The sequence below is a fragment of the Trematomus bernacchii genome, unplaced genomic scaffold (genome assembly GCF_902827165.1).
Source record: "Trematomus bernacchii unplaced genomic scaffold, fTreBer1.1, whole genome shotgun sequence".
Taxonomy (NCBI): Eukaryota; Metazoa; Chordata; class Actinopteri; order Perciformes; family Nototheniidae; genus Trematomus; species Trematomus bernacchii.
Genome location: NW_022987876.1, coordinates 345,001 through 360,990, shown reverse-complemented (window position 1 = coordinate 360,990; position 15,990 = coordinate 345,001). Strand labels below are relative to the sequence as shown.

At 39.4% G+C, this 15,990-nt stretch overlaps 1 protein-coding gene across 1 annotated transcript in view; it reads right to left on the bottom strand.

Moving 5' to 3' along the window:
* The window catches only part of LOC117469474 (pigment epithelium-derived factor-like), a 20,581-nt gene continuing 4,591 nt past the window's right edge, over nt 1-15,990 (bottom strand). Inside the window, exons 4-8 of the mRNA XM_034113890.1 lie at nt 15,951-15,990; nt 14,536-14,739; nt 13,784-13,923; nt 2,973-3,183; nt 1-806 (exon numbers count right to left, since the gene is read on the bottom strand). The exon at nt 15,951-15,990 is cut by the window's right edge and continues 116 nt beyond it. Of these exons, the coding sequence (XP_033969781.1) occupies nt 559-806; nt 2,973-3,183; nt 13,784-13,923; nt 14,536-14,739; nt 15,951-15,990 (843 nt within the window). The 3' untranslated portion in view covers nt 1-558. The remainder of the gene's footprint in view (nt 807-2,972; nt 3,184-13,783; nt 13,924-14,535; nt 14,740-15,950) is intronic.

The following is a 15,990-nucleotide window of genomic DNA, read 5'->3' as shown; positions in this document are numbered from 1 at the left end:
TTTCCTTTCATTGTCGTTTATTTCTTTGAAGAAAACATTTGATTTATTTTCTCTAAAACTACACTTTTGAGCTCAGAATATTGTCAGTGTGTTTGTCATGCTAACATGAGCACGCTAACATGTTTCATCGTGAAAAAATTAAATATAAGACGAAAACGTTAAATCAAATATCCTCGCAAATATAAGCAAACAGCTGAAACCCCTCCTAGAACCTGCTAAGAGTGAGTGTGTGTGTGTGTGTGTGTGTGTGTGTGTGTGTGTGTGTGTGTGTGTGTGTGTGTGTGTGTGTGTGTGTGTGTGTGTGTGTGTGCGTGTGTGTGTGTGTGTGTGTGTGTGTGTGTGTGTGTGTGTGTGTGTGTGTGTGTGTGTGTGTGTGTGTGTGTGTGTGCGTGTGTGTGTGTGTGTGTGTGTGTGTGTGTGTGTGTGTCTATCATTGTTATTCAGACTTGTTCTCACCACATGCAGTTTCACACATAGTTTGCAAATTCCCCTAAAAGTGTGAAACATTTTGGAAAAGTGTGATATCTGTTGTAGAGAAAGCATGTGTGTGTGTGTGTGTTACATTGTCAGGGTTTTAGGGTTGACCACTCTGCCGATGAACAGCAGCGCGCCCGAGGCCTCGTCCCGGATCAGGAACAGGAAGGGGCGGTCCACGCGGTACGTCAGGTGACCCGGAGCACCGCTCCTCGGGTATTGGTTCCCCTCGGGCGCCGTCTCCATGGCGACCTTGTGATTGACACTTCCCAGCTTGGTAGCCTGGGTCGAGATCTTCTCCAGGTCCGTGTCTGCGAGCCAATCAGAGAGTCCTGCAGGAGGCATGAATGAGTCAGTATGATACTCAATGTAAGTACTGCTTTTTCTTATTTTTTTATGTTATTGTAGTTTTCTTAAAATAGTTGTCTATCTGTGTCTCATTTTTGTTTTACTTTTATGCATGCACCACGACACCAAGTCAAATTCCTCGTACGTGTCAACCTACCTGGTGATAAACCTGTTTCTGATTCTGATTCTAATTCTGATTTACTTGGCGCCGCCCTGAGTGGCAGCCTGTTTAGCAGCTCTCCTTTGTTTCTTTTTGTCTTTTCTCTATTTCTTTCACCTTACTCTTACTCTTTATTGGACTTAGTTAGATGTTGGGACACTGATTTCTATAAACTCTAATCTGTGTGAATCTGTGCTGTCCTGTTTTTCATTCTCACCCTGTTGCTGTTAAACTACTGAATTTACCCCCGGGGATTAATAAAGGTCCATTTTATTTACTCCTCACAGCTGAATCTGATCTGAAGGCTCTTTGAGCAGCTTTTCTCTCACTGATCCTGCTGTTATGTGCAATGTGTGTTGTTTGTTTTTCATGTGTCTTGATATTTGTCTGTTGATGTTGCACATGGAGCTGCTGTGATGCAACTCGAATTTCACACTTGATCTGACCATTAAAGTATTATCGTATCATGTCGTATCGTATGTCATGTTATCTTATTTAACCTGTTAAGCCCTGAGCCTGTTTTTCAGGTCTCAGGCTCGAAAATGACATTCCCAGAACAAATGACCATATCTTCCCTTCTAAAAGGGTTACATTAATAATCTTTTTTCTCAAAGTAATGATAAACCTGTGAGTTGGATGTAGAAAAGTCAGAATCAATATAGATGTTTTTTATTTTAAAGAAAATTCAGATTGAACATAGTAAAAAACTGTAAAGTATAGTGTCCGTCCAAAGTGACATTTGACTTTTTTAGAGAGGTTTAGCAAAAACAACTCCACCTCTGAGGTGATTTGGGTGGAAATGGGGGTTTTACCGTTTCTCTGGAACCCATTGGTCGATTTTGGTGATTGACATCTCTTTCTGACCGTTAGAGCCAATAGAATCGAAGGGGAATTTCCCCACACACACACATGGTAAAAGAAAAAGGTGAGGGCTTTGCGCATGCAGGTTTGCGTCAGAGTGAACCTATCTCTCGCTCTGACATCTGGAAACGGAAAAGCAGGTTTATTGCTTATGGATTATCAGAAATAATGACCCCAGAAGTGGTTTCTTTTTGCTAAATCTCTCTAAAAAAGTCAAATGTCACTTGTTTTGCATCAATCTTGATACAGGATACTTATTATATGTTGTACTTTGGATTCCTAAAGCTTTTAGTCTACCTTACCATCATCCAAGGGTAGTTTTCACTATAAGTAAAAAAGAATATTTGGACGGACACTATAATTTACAGTTTTTTACTATGTAAAATCTGAATTTTCTTTAAAATAAAAAACATCTATATTGATTCTGACTTTTCTACATCCAACTCACAGGTTTATCATTACTTTGAGAAAAAAGATTATTAATTTAACCCTTTTAGAAGGGAAGATATGGTCATTTGTTCTGGGAATGTCATTTTCGAGCCTGAGACCTGAAAAACAGGCTCAGGGCTTAAAAGGTTAACCTATGGATTAACTTCAGCAGCGTTTTTATCGTTTTAATCCCATTGAAGACTACTTTTGACCAGACAACGACACAGGTAAACGATGTTAGCGTTTTTAGCTACCTAGCGCCACATGTTTTGATGTCTGTTTTTGTTTATAAAGTCGCAAGTTCGTATCATAGAGTGATAATGTATGTACCCATCGATTCTGTGTCACCTCACAATGTGAATCGATGTGTTGGATGTGCAGAAAAGATAAATAATAAGGTTTTATGAGTGAGTTTCGGTGCAGTAATCTGTTAGCATTTTTCGCTCGTTGCTAATTCAGAGGCTCAGCGTTAGCATTGTGGGCTTTAAAAAAAATGAGTTTCTTCCCGTTACATGGATATAAAACATTCATAGTTTATTAAATATTAAGATGCCCTCAGACACTGTTTCCTGCAAGATGTTGCGAGAGGGCCCCGGTACCGGGGTCTCTTCGGCTTAACCGGTTAATCACTTCCATGTCCTCTGGTCTGGAAGTCAATGGTTTTCTGAATGTGTTTTTGGTTGGATGGTTTGTGACTAACCCAGGTCAGTGAGCAGCGGCAGCAGGTTGGTGGAGAAGCTGAGTTTCAGGGCGGGCAGCGACAGGGACACCTCGACAGGAATCAGCGTCATGGAGAGGTCCTGCACGAACTCTGCCGTCAGACTCTCCTCCAGCAGCGTGGTGTTGGACGTCACGTCGTCCGGCAGGAACACGTACATGCTGATGTCGTCCTGCATCTGGATCTGAGCGATCTGCAGGAGTTTCAAGATACAGGGCTTTATCATCATATGCTCAGCAGCTACAGTGTAGCTTTTCATTATGGTAATGCAAAGCTGAAGTCACAGGCTATACAGGCCAATAGAGCAACATGAATATATGTAGGACATAGAACAAGTAAAACAGATAAATCAGATAAAAGATAGATACAGTCATTTTTCATAAAGTCTGACTTTTCTCTGAAAATCAAAAACTTCTGACTTTTTTCAGGAAAATCTCAAAATTCAAACTTTTCCACAAAATTCTGACTTTTTCTGAAAATTATGAAAATCCCCAAATGCTTTATCATCATGTGCTAAGCAGCTACAGTGTAGATATGGCAATGAAAAACTGAAGTCATCCAACAGAGCAACATGAATATATATACAGATGTAGCACTCCAGATAGGACTCCACCCAGCAGATTCCAACCGAAATATTTTAGATCAAATAAAGTATATCTAATCTTATTATCTTAATTGTAATTCAATAATATATAGTCTTTATATATTAAATAATCATAATGTAAATGTTTACACTTCTTTATTTTTTATGCTCATACTTTTACCTTTACAATAGTTTGCTTTAATATGCAGTATATTTTTTTTAATATTGTTGTGGTGTACACAGTACAGTAGATCAAAGTAAATCAACTCATACATGATCACGTATTATACAGTAATGTGTTGTATTATTAAATAATATCATTATAGCACATTAACATTAACCCCATTATAGATGCCACATTGAATGGATGAACACATTTATGCATCAATAATTACAACGGAGTATTTCTAAATATAAGTTGTACAAATAATTATATGTATTTAATACTAATAACATAATGATTCATTTTACTTTCAGATGATAATACTTTTCACTTGGGCTATTGACAATTTGGAATGCAGGACATTTGCTTCTAACACGTCTTTTTACCTAGTTAAATAATCGGAATACTTCTTCCACCTCGGATTTTAACCTGTCACTGTTTTTAAAACTTTAATTTAGTGGGAATGCTGATACAGCATTCCCACTACTTGTTCTTCTACGCACAAAATTCTTTATTATTCCGCCGGGTTATTTTGCGCCTCTTCTGCTCCCACATTCCACATCGCAGAAACTCTGTTCAAACATCAAAACGTTCAGCTCGGTCGGGAATCGATGGCTATTACTTTTCTCATTCATAACTTTCATAATTCCAGAGATACATCCCATAATTCATCACATTTTTAACATGGAAGTCAATGGAGAAACTCTTCAGACTTGAAAAATCTTCATGCGACTTCAACTGCTAACTGTTCCTTCATACTTTCACTCAGAAACCTCATTCCAACTTTAAAATGTTACACATCTTTCTGACATTATTCGTGTAACACAACTTTTAAATCTGATTCTTACTTTTAGAGATATTAAACATTATTCAGATCTTGGTAAAGAGGCCTACTTCAGATTTTAGAGTGTGTGATGTCACAGCTAGAGTGGAGGACAGATTACATTTTGCTTTCATATTTTCTTTTAAACATGCCATAATTCCCAAACCCTACATTCCTGAGACATAATTTTTCATGAGGAACGTAGGAAAACATCTCGTAGCTTGAAAAATAAAAATAAAATTAAGCAAAATAATTAAACAAAATGCCTCTTGAGGGCATGAAGGGACAAAAACTTTCAACATGTCTCCATTAAACCCCATTGTAAGTTCAGCCTCATCTTTCCCCACCACAGCAGCCGCACACCTTTAGTTAATCTGCCAAAAAGGCCACATTATTAACCCGGAAGTACACAAAAAGTACACTTCAGATGCTCAAGTTCCTTGACATGCTTCACACTTTGAAATTTCACCGATATCTGTTACGGTTCTTCAACAAAACATTCACATGTAAGAGGTTTATCTCTCATTCAGAACAATGCAAATGCTCTCCTCTCACTGATTACTGCACATCACCATGGAAACCTTTGATCTCTAGACATGTCGTTAGCTCAAATATAAACACCTGTGTCATGGAACACGATGATGTCATAACTCTTACTGTAATGCTCAGAGCAGCAGACTTCAGATAATGGTTAACACAGCTCTATATCAAATCTGATGTTACGTAATGTGGTGTTACTATGGCAACGCATCCCTCGCCATAAAACAGCAGCAGACTTCAGATAATGGTTAATGGTCCTGCCCTCAACAGCTCTACGTCAATTATGGGGTGTCATCATATGCCGTCCCTCGCCATAAAACACGATGTCGCTGTAACTCCAATGGACACGGTCCGATCGTCCCCCAAACTTCGTTTGTATATCACCGGTCCATGCCTCAACAACTCTACGCCAAATCTGAGATCTCACCATAGGCTGTTTCCATGGAAACGCATCCCTCGCCACAAAACACGATGTTGTCGTATCTGATATGAAAATGGTCAAAACACCACCAGACTTCAGATGACAGTTAATGGTCCAGCCCTCAACATGTCTATGGGCCATTAGTGAGTTTTCCTCAAAAGATGTTGCCATGGCAATCCCTTGCAATAAAACACGATATTGCTATAACTCCTATGAAAATTGTCAAAAAGTGCTAAAACTTCACATGTGTGCTAACAGTCCAGCCGTGAAGACATCTACGGGACAGTTTTGAGATTTCTTCAAATGCCGTTGCCATGGCAACACAATGCTCGCCATGAAACACGGTTTTCTCATAACTTCAGTGAAAATGCTCCAAACAGCCCAAAACTTCACAGGTTTGGTAACGATGCAGCCATCAACATATCTAAGCGTATTATGGGTTGTCATCAAATACCGTTGCCATGGCGACAGATCATTCGCCATCAAGTTAGTTCAATAGTTTGCAGTTCAAATATTCTGCTGCTTTTCCAAGCCTTTTTACTTTCTTTTCTTCTCTTATCACACATTCTAGCCCCCAGTGTTCATGTATCATTTCAATCTAAATTCTTCACTTTCTTCTTACACATTACATTTCAGCATAGCAATTCAGCATCAGCTTTTCAGCATAAAGCATTCCCACTAGCAATTTCTTCAGGAATTGCATTCTCTAGTTAAATGTTTGATATTTCCATAGACCCTTTCAGACCGGCAATGCTGCCCTGCATGTAATTCCGATTGTCCATCGGAATGTGACAAAAGTCAAAAGTCTCCCATCTCCCTTGGGAGACTTTCTCCACACATTCCGATGGGCAATTATTTGAAACATAGGCTACTATCTCTTGTTAAAAAAAACAAAAAAAAAAACATATCTAAATAAATATGTCTGTCCTGGGCCATAAATGCAATTATGCTCTCAGTTTTCAGATAAAGCCACGGCATCACAATTGTTCTGTATTCTACAATATAGTTATTTTCACCTCCCTCCCGTATTGCTTTCAACCCACCACACCAGCTTTTATGGAGAAAACAAGTTATATAATAATTAACCAGAGGCATGTTTCTCACTATTTTATGCATAGAAACAACAGGCTACTGTGTGTGTGAGGAATCAGCTGTTTATTTCATATGATTTTCATTGTGGCAGCGTCCATCACGGCTCTCCCTGGTGGATCCATACATTGCAGCTGGTTGCAATACACAAAGACAGCTAACTGGGTAACAGTATGTTCCCTGACAGTAGTTGACTTCTCAGCTTGTCACTCAGAGGGGGGTGGGGGCTGGTGAACGTTATGGTCAATGTTTGTAAACACTGTGAAATGTTTACTTTATTTGATAATTTCAGTAAAAACTAACGTTCATATTTCAGAGATGAAGAGACAGATCACTGCATAAATATGCAAACCTACAGTTAACTTTACTGCTGGAGAAGAGAGATCAGGGGGGGGGAGAACTGTGGCTGATGGGCCATTAGGTGTGTAAACACACAGCTGATCACCTGAGAGCTGCCGTTTCATTCAGGCCACATTTACACGAGAACGAAACGGCTTGTATCTGCATAGTTTCTCTTGCGTATAGCCCTATTATTTACACGAGGCCGTAACAAACGGACCCCACAAACGATAACGGGTCCCAAGGTGGATAGATTTGCAAACGAAACGCTCTGGGGGGTCAAACGAGTCCGTGTAATCGCCTCTATACGAATATTTCCTGAAAAAATAACGATAGCCCCACCTCTCCCCGCCTCTGCTGCTCACTGCTGTAGCATGGCCAGTAGCTACTGTCAGTAGCTACTGCTAGTGCTACTGCTACTGACCATGCTACAGATGTTAGTACAACATCTACAGCTCGACCATGCTACAGATGTTAGTGCAAAATCTACAGCTCCTCTACCACAACCATCAGCAACAAGTGGACATGGAGAATTACATGAACTACTACATGTTGCTAAATCCACCACGGGGCATAAACAGAAGGGTAGCCATGGCAACATTGCTGCGGGGCTGCTCCGGGGTCTTCTTCGCTGCTTTTGGTGTATTTTGTGGTGGAAGTTACAGTGCCACTTACAGTCCCGGCATATGTACTACAGCGTTTCCAGCGGTCTCGTTTGAACAGACACGTTAAATGAAACGAATGCATGTGAACGGAAGACTTTTATGAAAGCGCATACTGTGCATAAACGCAAACGTTCCCGTGTAAAAGCAGCCTCAGACTATTTAAAAAAAAAGAATGGTCTGATTTTAACATTGCACAACAATGAACTCAATGTGTGATTGTTATAGCAGTAATATTAAAGGTAGGGTAGGTAATTTTGGAGAAACCAGCTCGAGTGCGCTAGAATTTGAAAATACACAGCCGGAAAAAATCTCCCACTTCCTTACAGAGCCCCTCCTCCAACACACACGAACGCGCACATGACCAATGAGGGCACGAGATAAGTTTGTGCACAGATGGAAGGCTGACAGGCAGGTAGGCCATCCAGTTATTTTAGCCGGCCCGGCTAAAATGATTGGTCGTGCTTTTTACAGTACTACGGCTTCCACAGATTACATTTTTTTATGGATTTTTTGTCAAAGCACTTAAGATATTCATTGCTATCGGGATGTTAAGAGCATTCCATGGAATATAACAAAAAGTGTATCTCGAGCCGGTTTCTCAAACGTACCTACCCCACCTTTAAACACTAATAATACAGCCCGTTTGCCCATGGTGAGATGACGAGGCTTCATTAAAAATAAACCTCTTTTTAGTGAATTACTGAGTTTGGGCAAGTTAATAAAGTTTTAATGAAGTTGACAACAGTATATTCATATTTGTCAGTGCTTTCATGTCAATTCGGCGAACATAAACATAAATGATCGTGAAGATGATGATTAAATTAGGATTAAAAATCGGTAGTGAGAGCTGCTGCATTTCCTCCCGTCGGATGTGATATAAAAACAAACTGATTATTTTTGTAGTTGTAAACTCACGTGGATTAAACCACATTTATTAGTGCTTTCATGTCAATTCCGGGAACATATGATACATTAAATGATCGTGAGGATGATGATTAAAAATAGTTTGTTTGAGCCGGTCTGCATTTCCTGATGAAAAAACAAACCGATGGTTTTTGTAGTTATAGACAGTACGCCAACGTGGATTAAACAACATTATTTTGTTAAATAAAAACATGGTGATGTTTTGTAAATGATTACATGTCTCTCAGTGTTTCCCCTACCATTGTCTTGGAGGGGCGCTGCGCCCCCCCTGAAATTCAAGGTGTTTAAAAAAAAATATATATATATATATATAGCACCAAATTGCAACTAATCTCTATCTACTGTCACTTTTCACATTGAACATGTGCTCTTTTATTAAATAAACTAAACGCTTTCATTTTAAGTGAGTTTAGTGACCCTAAAAAACACTGATGCATTAATCAATAACAATAATCCACAGCTCCTCTCTCTGCTCCAGTGGATTTAAAAAATATATATCCTAATGCCAAACCACCTCCTTTCAGCAGGGGCCCACCCTGTGCCGATCACGGGCCCACATGGGTAGGTACATCTGTATAGGACATAAAACACATAAAACAGATAAAATAGTGCAAGAGAATGTTTTGAGATGTGCAAGTAAATACAAATACAATAGAAATAGTGCAAGAAGAGTCTATACACAAGTAAATGGAATATGATATATTGGATAAATAATTTGCAAAACAGATGAATGTTTATGGATGTTCTTTAACCTGTTCCACTCTGAGCCTGTTTTTCAGGTCTCAGGCTCGAAAATGACATTCCCAGAACAAATGACCCTTCTAAAAGGGTTAAATTAATAATCTTTTCTCAAAGTAATGATAAACCTGTGAGTTGGATGTAGAAGTGTCAGAATCAATATAAATGTTTTTTATTTTAAAGAAAATTCAGATTTTACATAGTAAAAAACTGTAAATTATAGTGTCCGTCCAAAAATTATTTTTTACAGATAGTGAAAACTACCCTTGGATGATGGGTTAGTAGACTAAAAGCTTTAGGGATCCAAAGTACAACATATAATAAGTACCCTGTATCAAGATTGATGCAAAACAAGTGAAATTTGACCTTTTTAGAGAGATTTAGCCAAAAACTGGGCCATCTGGGGTCATTTGGGTGGATTTGACCTATCTCTGGCCCCCCTTGCTCGATCTGGTTGGTTGACATACCCTTGTGACCGTTAGAGCCAATAGAATCGAAGGAGGAGAATCACATAGACACACATTGTAAAGAAAAAATGTTGCCGCTTCGCGTGTGGAAAGCGAAACTAAACTGGAGGAATGTCTCCTTCTGGAGTTTGGAAACTAAAACGCAGTTGTATTGCTTATGGATTATCAGAAATAATTTCAAAGAAGGCACAGACACATAGGATGAACCTATGGATTAACTGCAGCATCGTTTTTTTATCGTTTTAATGCCATTGAAGACCACTTTTGACCAAGGTAAGTCATATTTACATGTTTAGCTTCTTGGCTCCACATGTGATGATGTACGCTTTCGTTGATAGCGTCGCGAATGTTTATCACTGAGTGTTGAGGTGGGCACCGTTAGATTCAGTGTCTCCAGGACACCAAAAAATAGTGTTTGGTTGTGCATCTAGGATAAGTAATAAGGGAGTTCTGAGTGAGTTTATGTGCCTTTGTCGGTCCCGTTTTTTCGATCGAGGCTAATTCAGAGGCTGAGTGCTAGCATTGTGGTTTTTTTTTGAAAAAAAAAATTAAAAAGATCAGTTAGCTGAGTTTCTTCCCGTTACATGGATATAACACATTCATAGTTTTATTCAATATTAAGATTCCTTAGACGTTGTTTCCTGCAAATGACGCGTTTATCCGCCCGGTACCGGGGGGAAGGCGTGAAACAGGTTAACCTGTTAACCTGTTAAGCACCGAGCCTGTTTTTCATGTTTCAGGCTCGAAAATGACATGCCCAAAACAAATGACTACAACTTAACTTCTAAAAGGGTTATATGAATAATTTCTTTTATCAAAGCAAGGTTACATCTGTGAGTTGGATGTAGAAGTGTCAGAATCAATATAAATGTTTTTTATTTTAAAGAAAATTCAGATTTTACATAGTAAAAAACTGTAAATTATAGTGTCCGTCCAAATATTATTTTTTACAGATAGTGAAAACTACCCTTGGATGATGGGTTAGTAGACTAAAAGCTTTAGGAATCCAAAGTACAACATATAATAAGTACCCTGTATCAAGATTGATGCAAAACAAGTGAAATTTGACTTGATTTAGCCAAAAACCCCCACTTCTGGGGTCATTTGGGTGGATTTGACCTATCTCTGGCCCCCCTTACTCGATTGGGATCGTTGACACACCTTTCTGACCGTTAGAGCCAATAGAATCGAAGGGGGAGGCCCACACACACACTCGTTGTAAAGAGAAAAGGTGGGCGCTTCGCGTTTGAAAATCTAGGTTAGAGTGGAACTACATTCTAGCTCTGGCATTTGGAAAGTAAAACGCAGTTTTATTGCTTATGGATTATCAGAAATAATTTCAAAGAAGGCACAGATACATAGGATGAACCTATGGATTAACTGCAGCATCGTTTTATCGTTTTAATGCCATTGAAGACCAGTTTTGACCAAGGTAAGCCATGTTAGCGTTTCTAGCTACTTAGCTCCACATGTTATGATGTACGCTTTCGTTTATAGCGTCGCGAATGTTTATCACTGAGTATTGAAGAGGGCACCGTTAGATTCAGTGTCTCCAGGACACCAAAAATGAGTGGTTGGTTGTGCATCTAGGATAAGTAATAAGGGAGTTAGTGTGAGTTCAGGTGCCGCTTTACGTTACATTTTTTTCGCTCGTGGCTAATTCAGAGGCTGAGTGCTAGCATTGTGGGTTTTTTTTGAAAAAAAAAATTAAAAAGATCAGTTAGCTGAGTTTCTTCCCGTTACATGGATATAACACATTCATAGTTTTATTCAATATTAAGATTCCTTAGACGTTGTTTCCTGCAAATGACGCGTTTATCCGCCCGGTACCGGGCGGAAGGTGCGTAACAGGTTAAGCCCTGAACCTGTTTTTCAGGTCTCAGGCTCGAAAATGACATTCCCAGAACAAATGACCATATCTTCCCTTCTAAAAGGATTAAATTAATAATCTTTTTTCTCAAAGTAATGATAAACCTGTGAGTTGGATGTAGAAAAGTCAGAACAATATAGATGTTTTTTATTTTAAAGAAAATTCAGATTGAACATAGTAAAAAACTGTAAATTATAGTGTCCGTCCAAAAATTCTTTTTTACTTATAGTGAAAACCACCCTTGGATGATGGTAAGGTAGACTAAAAGCTTTAGGAATCCAAAGTACAACATATAATAAGTACCCTGTATCAAGATTGATGCAAAACAAGTGACATTTGACCTTTTTAGAGAGGTTTAGCCAAAACCACCCCACCTCTGAGGTGATTTGGGTGGAAATGTTTTTTTTCTCCATATCTCTGACCCCCCTTGGTCGATTTTGATGGTTGACACCTCTTTCTGACCGTTAGAGCCAATAGAATCGAAGGGGGATTCCCCCACACACACTCGTTGTAAAACAAAAAGCTGCGGGCTTTGCGCCTGTAGTTTTGCATGAGAGTGAACCTACACTCTAGCTCTGACATCTAGAAACGGAAAAGCAGTTTTATTGCTCATGGATTATCAGAAATCATTTCAAAGGGACACAGACACATTGGATTAACCTATGGATTAACTTCAGCAACGTTTTTATCATTTTAATGCCATTGAAGACCACTTTGTAGAGACTACAGAGACAAGGTAACCATGTTAGCATTTTTAGCTACCTAGCGCCTCATGTTTTGATGTCTGTTTTTGCTTATAACGTCGCGATTTCGTATAATTCAGTGATAATGAGGGTACCCTTCGATTCTGTGTCACCTCACGATGTGAAACGATGTCATAGATGTGCAGAAAAGATAAATAATAAGGTTTTGTGAGTGTTTTTCGGTGCAGTAATCTGTTAGCATTTTTCGCTCGTTGCTAATTCAGAGGCTCAGCGTTAGCATTGTGGGGGGTTTTTTGAAAAAAAAAAAAAAAATGATCAGTTAGATGAGTTTCTTCCCGTTACATGGATATAAAACATTCATAGTTTATTAAAGGGGACCTATCATGCAAAATGCACTTTTGTACGTCTTTTATACATGAATATGTGTCCCCGGTGTTCCAGGGAACTCACCAAGTGTCAGAAAACACAACCCTCTCTATTTTCCTCTATACCCAAATCTCTAAAAAAGGGGCTGCAACGGATCTGATAAAAACTGATCCAGATTTGAACACTGTCCTGACGTCAGGACAGTGGCGCTACGGCTATTGGGCCAACTCCACCAATCAGGAGGAGACAGCCACGGCCATTGCCGTTCGAAAGCGCTGGAGATGCTGTAGTACATATGCCAGGCCTGTAGATGGTGCTGTTCTCACATAATCTGCCCTTGCAAAAACAGAGCTAAAAAAATTCAAATTGAGCAAAATGAGGCATGGCTAAAATGCGTGATCTGTTTGGTATTTTGAAAAAAAAAAAGTATAAATATGCCTTATATAGGTATGGTCCTACACTATATTATTCAAATATAGCATGATAGGTCCACTTTAAATGAACATGCCCTCAGACACTGTTTCCTGCAAGATGTTGCGGCAGTGCCCCGGTACCGGGGTCTCTCGGGCTTAACAGGTTAAAAAATGCAGATGTTTAATAGTCTTATGGCCTGTGAGATGAAACTGCGTTCAGGTCAGATCTCAGACAGTGGAGTACTGAACTCCATCTTCACAGTTATGGGTATTGAAGCTCAAACTAATGTTTTGATTTGCCTGTTATACAAAACGATTGCACCATCTCAACTTTGTAATGTACGTTCAAGAAATGTATAGGCTTCAGATCAGGGGCATCTTGGGCGACTTGTCATTGTGCACAACGTGGAAGTAAAAGCAGTGCTTTGTTTACTTACATGTTACAATAAACGTGCTGTGTCACTTAAAGCAATGAATACTCACAATAGTGATCAAAATATTTGTGAATGTCATTTTGGCTATATTTCTGGAGCCCCAGAAAGTGTAAAAATGAACAAAGAACAAAGTAACTTCAGGAATGTACTACTGCTTTTTTGATGTTGTATTTTATTATTTTCATCGAGTGCAGCATGATAGACTCAGCTACAACCGCATCTCATTGTGCTTTATGATAATAAATTATCCTCACCGTGCAGCTCAGGTCCGAGTCGGCGCCAATCTTCACGGGGTAGTTATCCTGTTGCATCATGGGAACGCGGACAGGTTCCGCCCCGTCCACTTGGAAGTTCTCCATCACTCCACTCTGACCGAAGCGGGTCACCCACTTCCCTGTTCACAGCAGACACTGAGTTCATAGTCAGCCAACTTTATTGTCAATCTTTCAGTTTGTGTGTACAGACAGAGAGATTGAAATACCGTTTCCCACAATCCCAAATGCAAAAATACAAATATATATAAAAATATGTATGCAAATATATATATCCTATATATACACAATCAACAGACACATGTATACATATGCACACACACTGAAAAAACTGGAACGATGACTTTAATTAAATGTATTATGTCAACAAATTTCACACAACTGTATTAGGTTAGTTGAAAGCAATAATATTAAGTTGAACCTATTATGTTTTATCTAAACCTAACATTATTGCTTTCAACTAACCTAATACAGTTATGTTACAGTTGTTGACATAATACATTTAATTAAAGTCAAAGTTTCAGATTTTTCAGTGCATTAAGACATAAATAAAAGCACAACCATCAATATATACAAAATAATAGTCACTTTAATATCTTTGGGAAATGTAAATGTAAATTAGTGCAAGATTGTCCATAGCAGCTGGATCCTGAACATCAGAACCAGAGAACCAGAGCACCAGAGAACCAGAGAACCAGAGAACCAGAGAACCAGCCTCCCTTCATCGGACTCACCTTTGAAGTAGGAGGCGCTGACGGTGTGCACTGCAGCGTTTCGGGGGAGGGGCTTGGCCAGGAGGCGCTGCACCTTCCCTCCGGTCTCCTTAGACACCCAGGTGTTGATCTCGGACACGTCTTTGGATCCTCCCGCCAGAGTCTTAGGCCGAACTCCGTACTGCTGCTCCACCAGGGCGAAGAACTCCTGCTTTGGACGAATGCCTGAAGAACAAAGAGTTAAAAATGTCACGTACAGAACTCATCAAAATACTTAACATAGTTTGAGTTGTTTTTAGACATATAATGCAGAATAGTAACATATAACATACATATAACTGTTTTCATGTTTTACCCTATCTATGACTGCATTACAGTGTTTCCATTCAGAAGATCCAAAAAGGTTTGCCTTTATTTGATGAAAGATTTAGTTTGTTTTTAACACAAAAATACCTATAGTAAATCTGCTATTTCTGAGCTGGAGCAGCTCTCACGCAGAGAGAACTTCAGATTAATGTGTGACCTGAAGGCCAAACATCTGGAAACACAGATGTTTTCAGCTCACAAAGCAGATGGACTCCCACAATATTGCAATAATGAATCTTGTCAGCTTCATGTGTTGAGTTTGTGTAACCAGAGTCCTTTGAGGAGCTACAGGTGCGGTTCAGTTAGCAAAGAATGGCACTGAAGCCTTCCCCACAACCGTTGATCTGATTGGTTGCAGTAAGCCTGTGATTGAAATGGTTCATCTAATCAGCTGCCCAGTCTATATTGAAAGGACCTGCCAATCGCCAAACAGTTTCCAATGACGCACCAGAAGGTTATGGGTAATGCAAACAGGTACCAATTATTTCCCAAAAACTGACAAAAGCTGAAGCTCACCATCTTGTAGCTAGCATAACAACATTCACATGCTTCTTCAAAGATAATAATCTAGGCCAGTGGTTCCCAACCTTTTTTGTCTCGTGGACCCCTTGAGCTGGTCGCCATTCTCGAGGTACCTCCTACATTTTTTTTTGTGTTAAACCCTTTGTTATCGTATTAAACCCAACTGCTCCTTAGATGAAAATCACTTGTATTTAAACTTGACATTTACACACATTTTCAGTGAACAAAATGTATATTTGGACTCACTTCCAGCAGTTTCAACATCTTTTAAGACTAGAGCTTTAAAGGAGACACTTGAGCTGGCTTGTCTTTCATAAGCTTTGATACTTCTGGGGGCAAGACACCAGGATTATGACCATTTATTTTAAAACGTTTTTTGTGTGGAAATATATTGCAGTCCCTAATCTTTTTAAGAACCCCTAGGGGTCCCCGTACCCCCGGTTGGGAACCCCTGATCTAGGCTGCTTTTAGTGAGATCAAAGTTGTTTTTTTTTACAGAAAGATTCATGTAGAATTATTTTACATCCAGCCCCCCAACATGGACTCACGTCGGGACAGGTAGAGGCGGGCCGCGGTACTCAGGCCCTT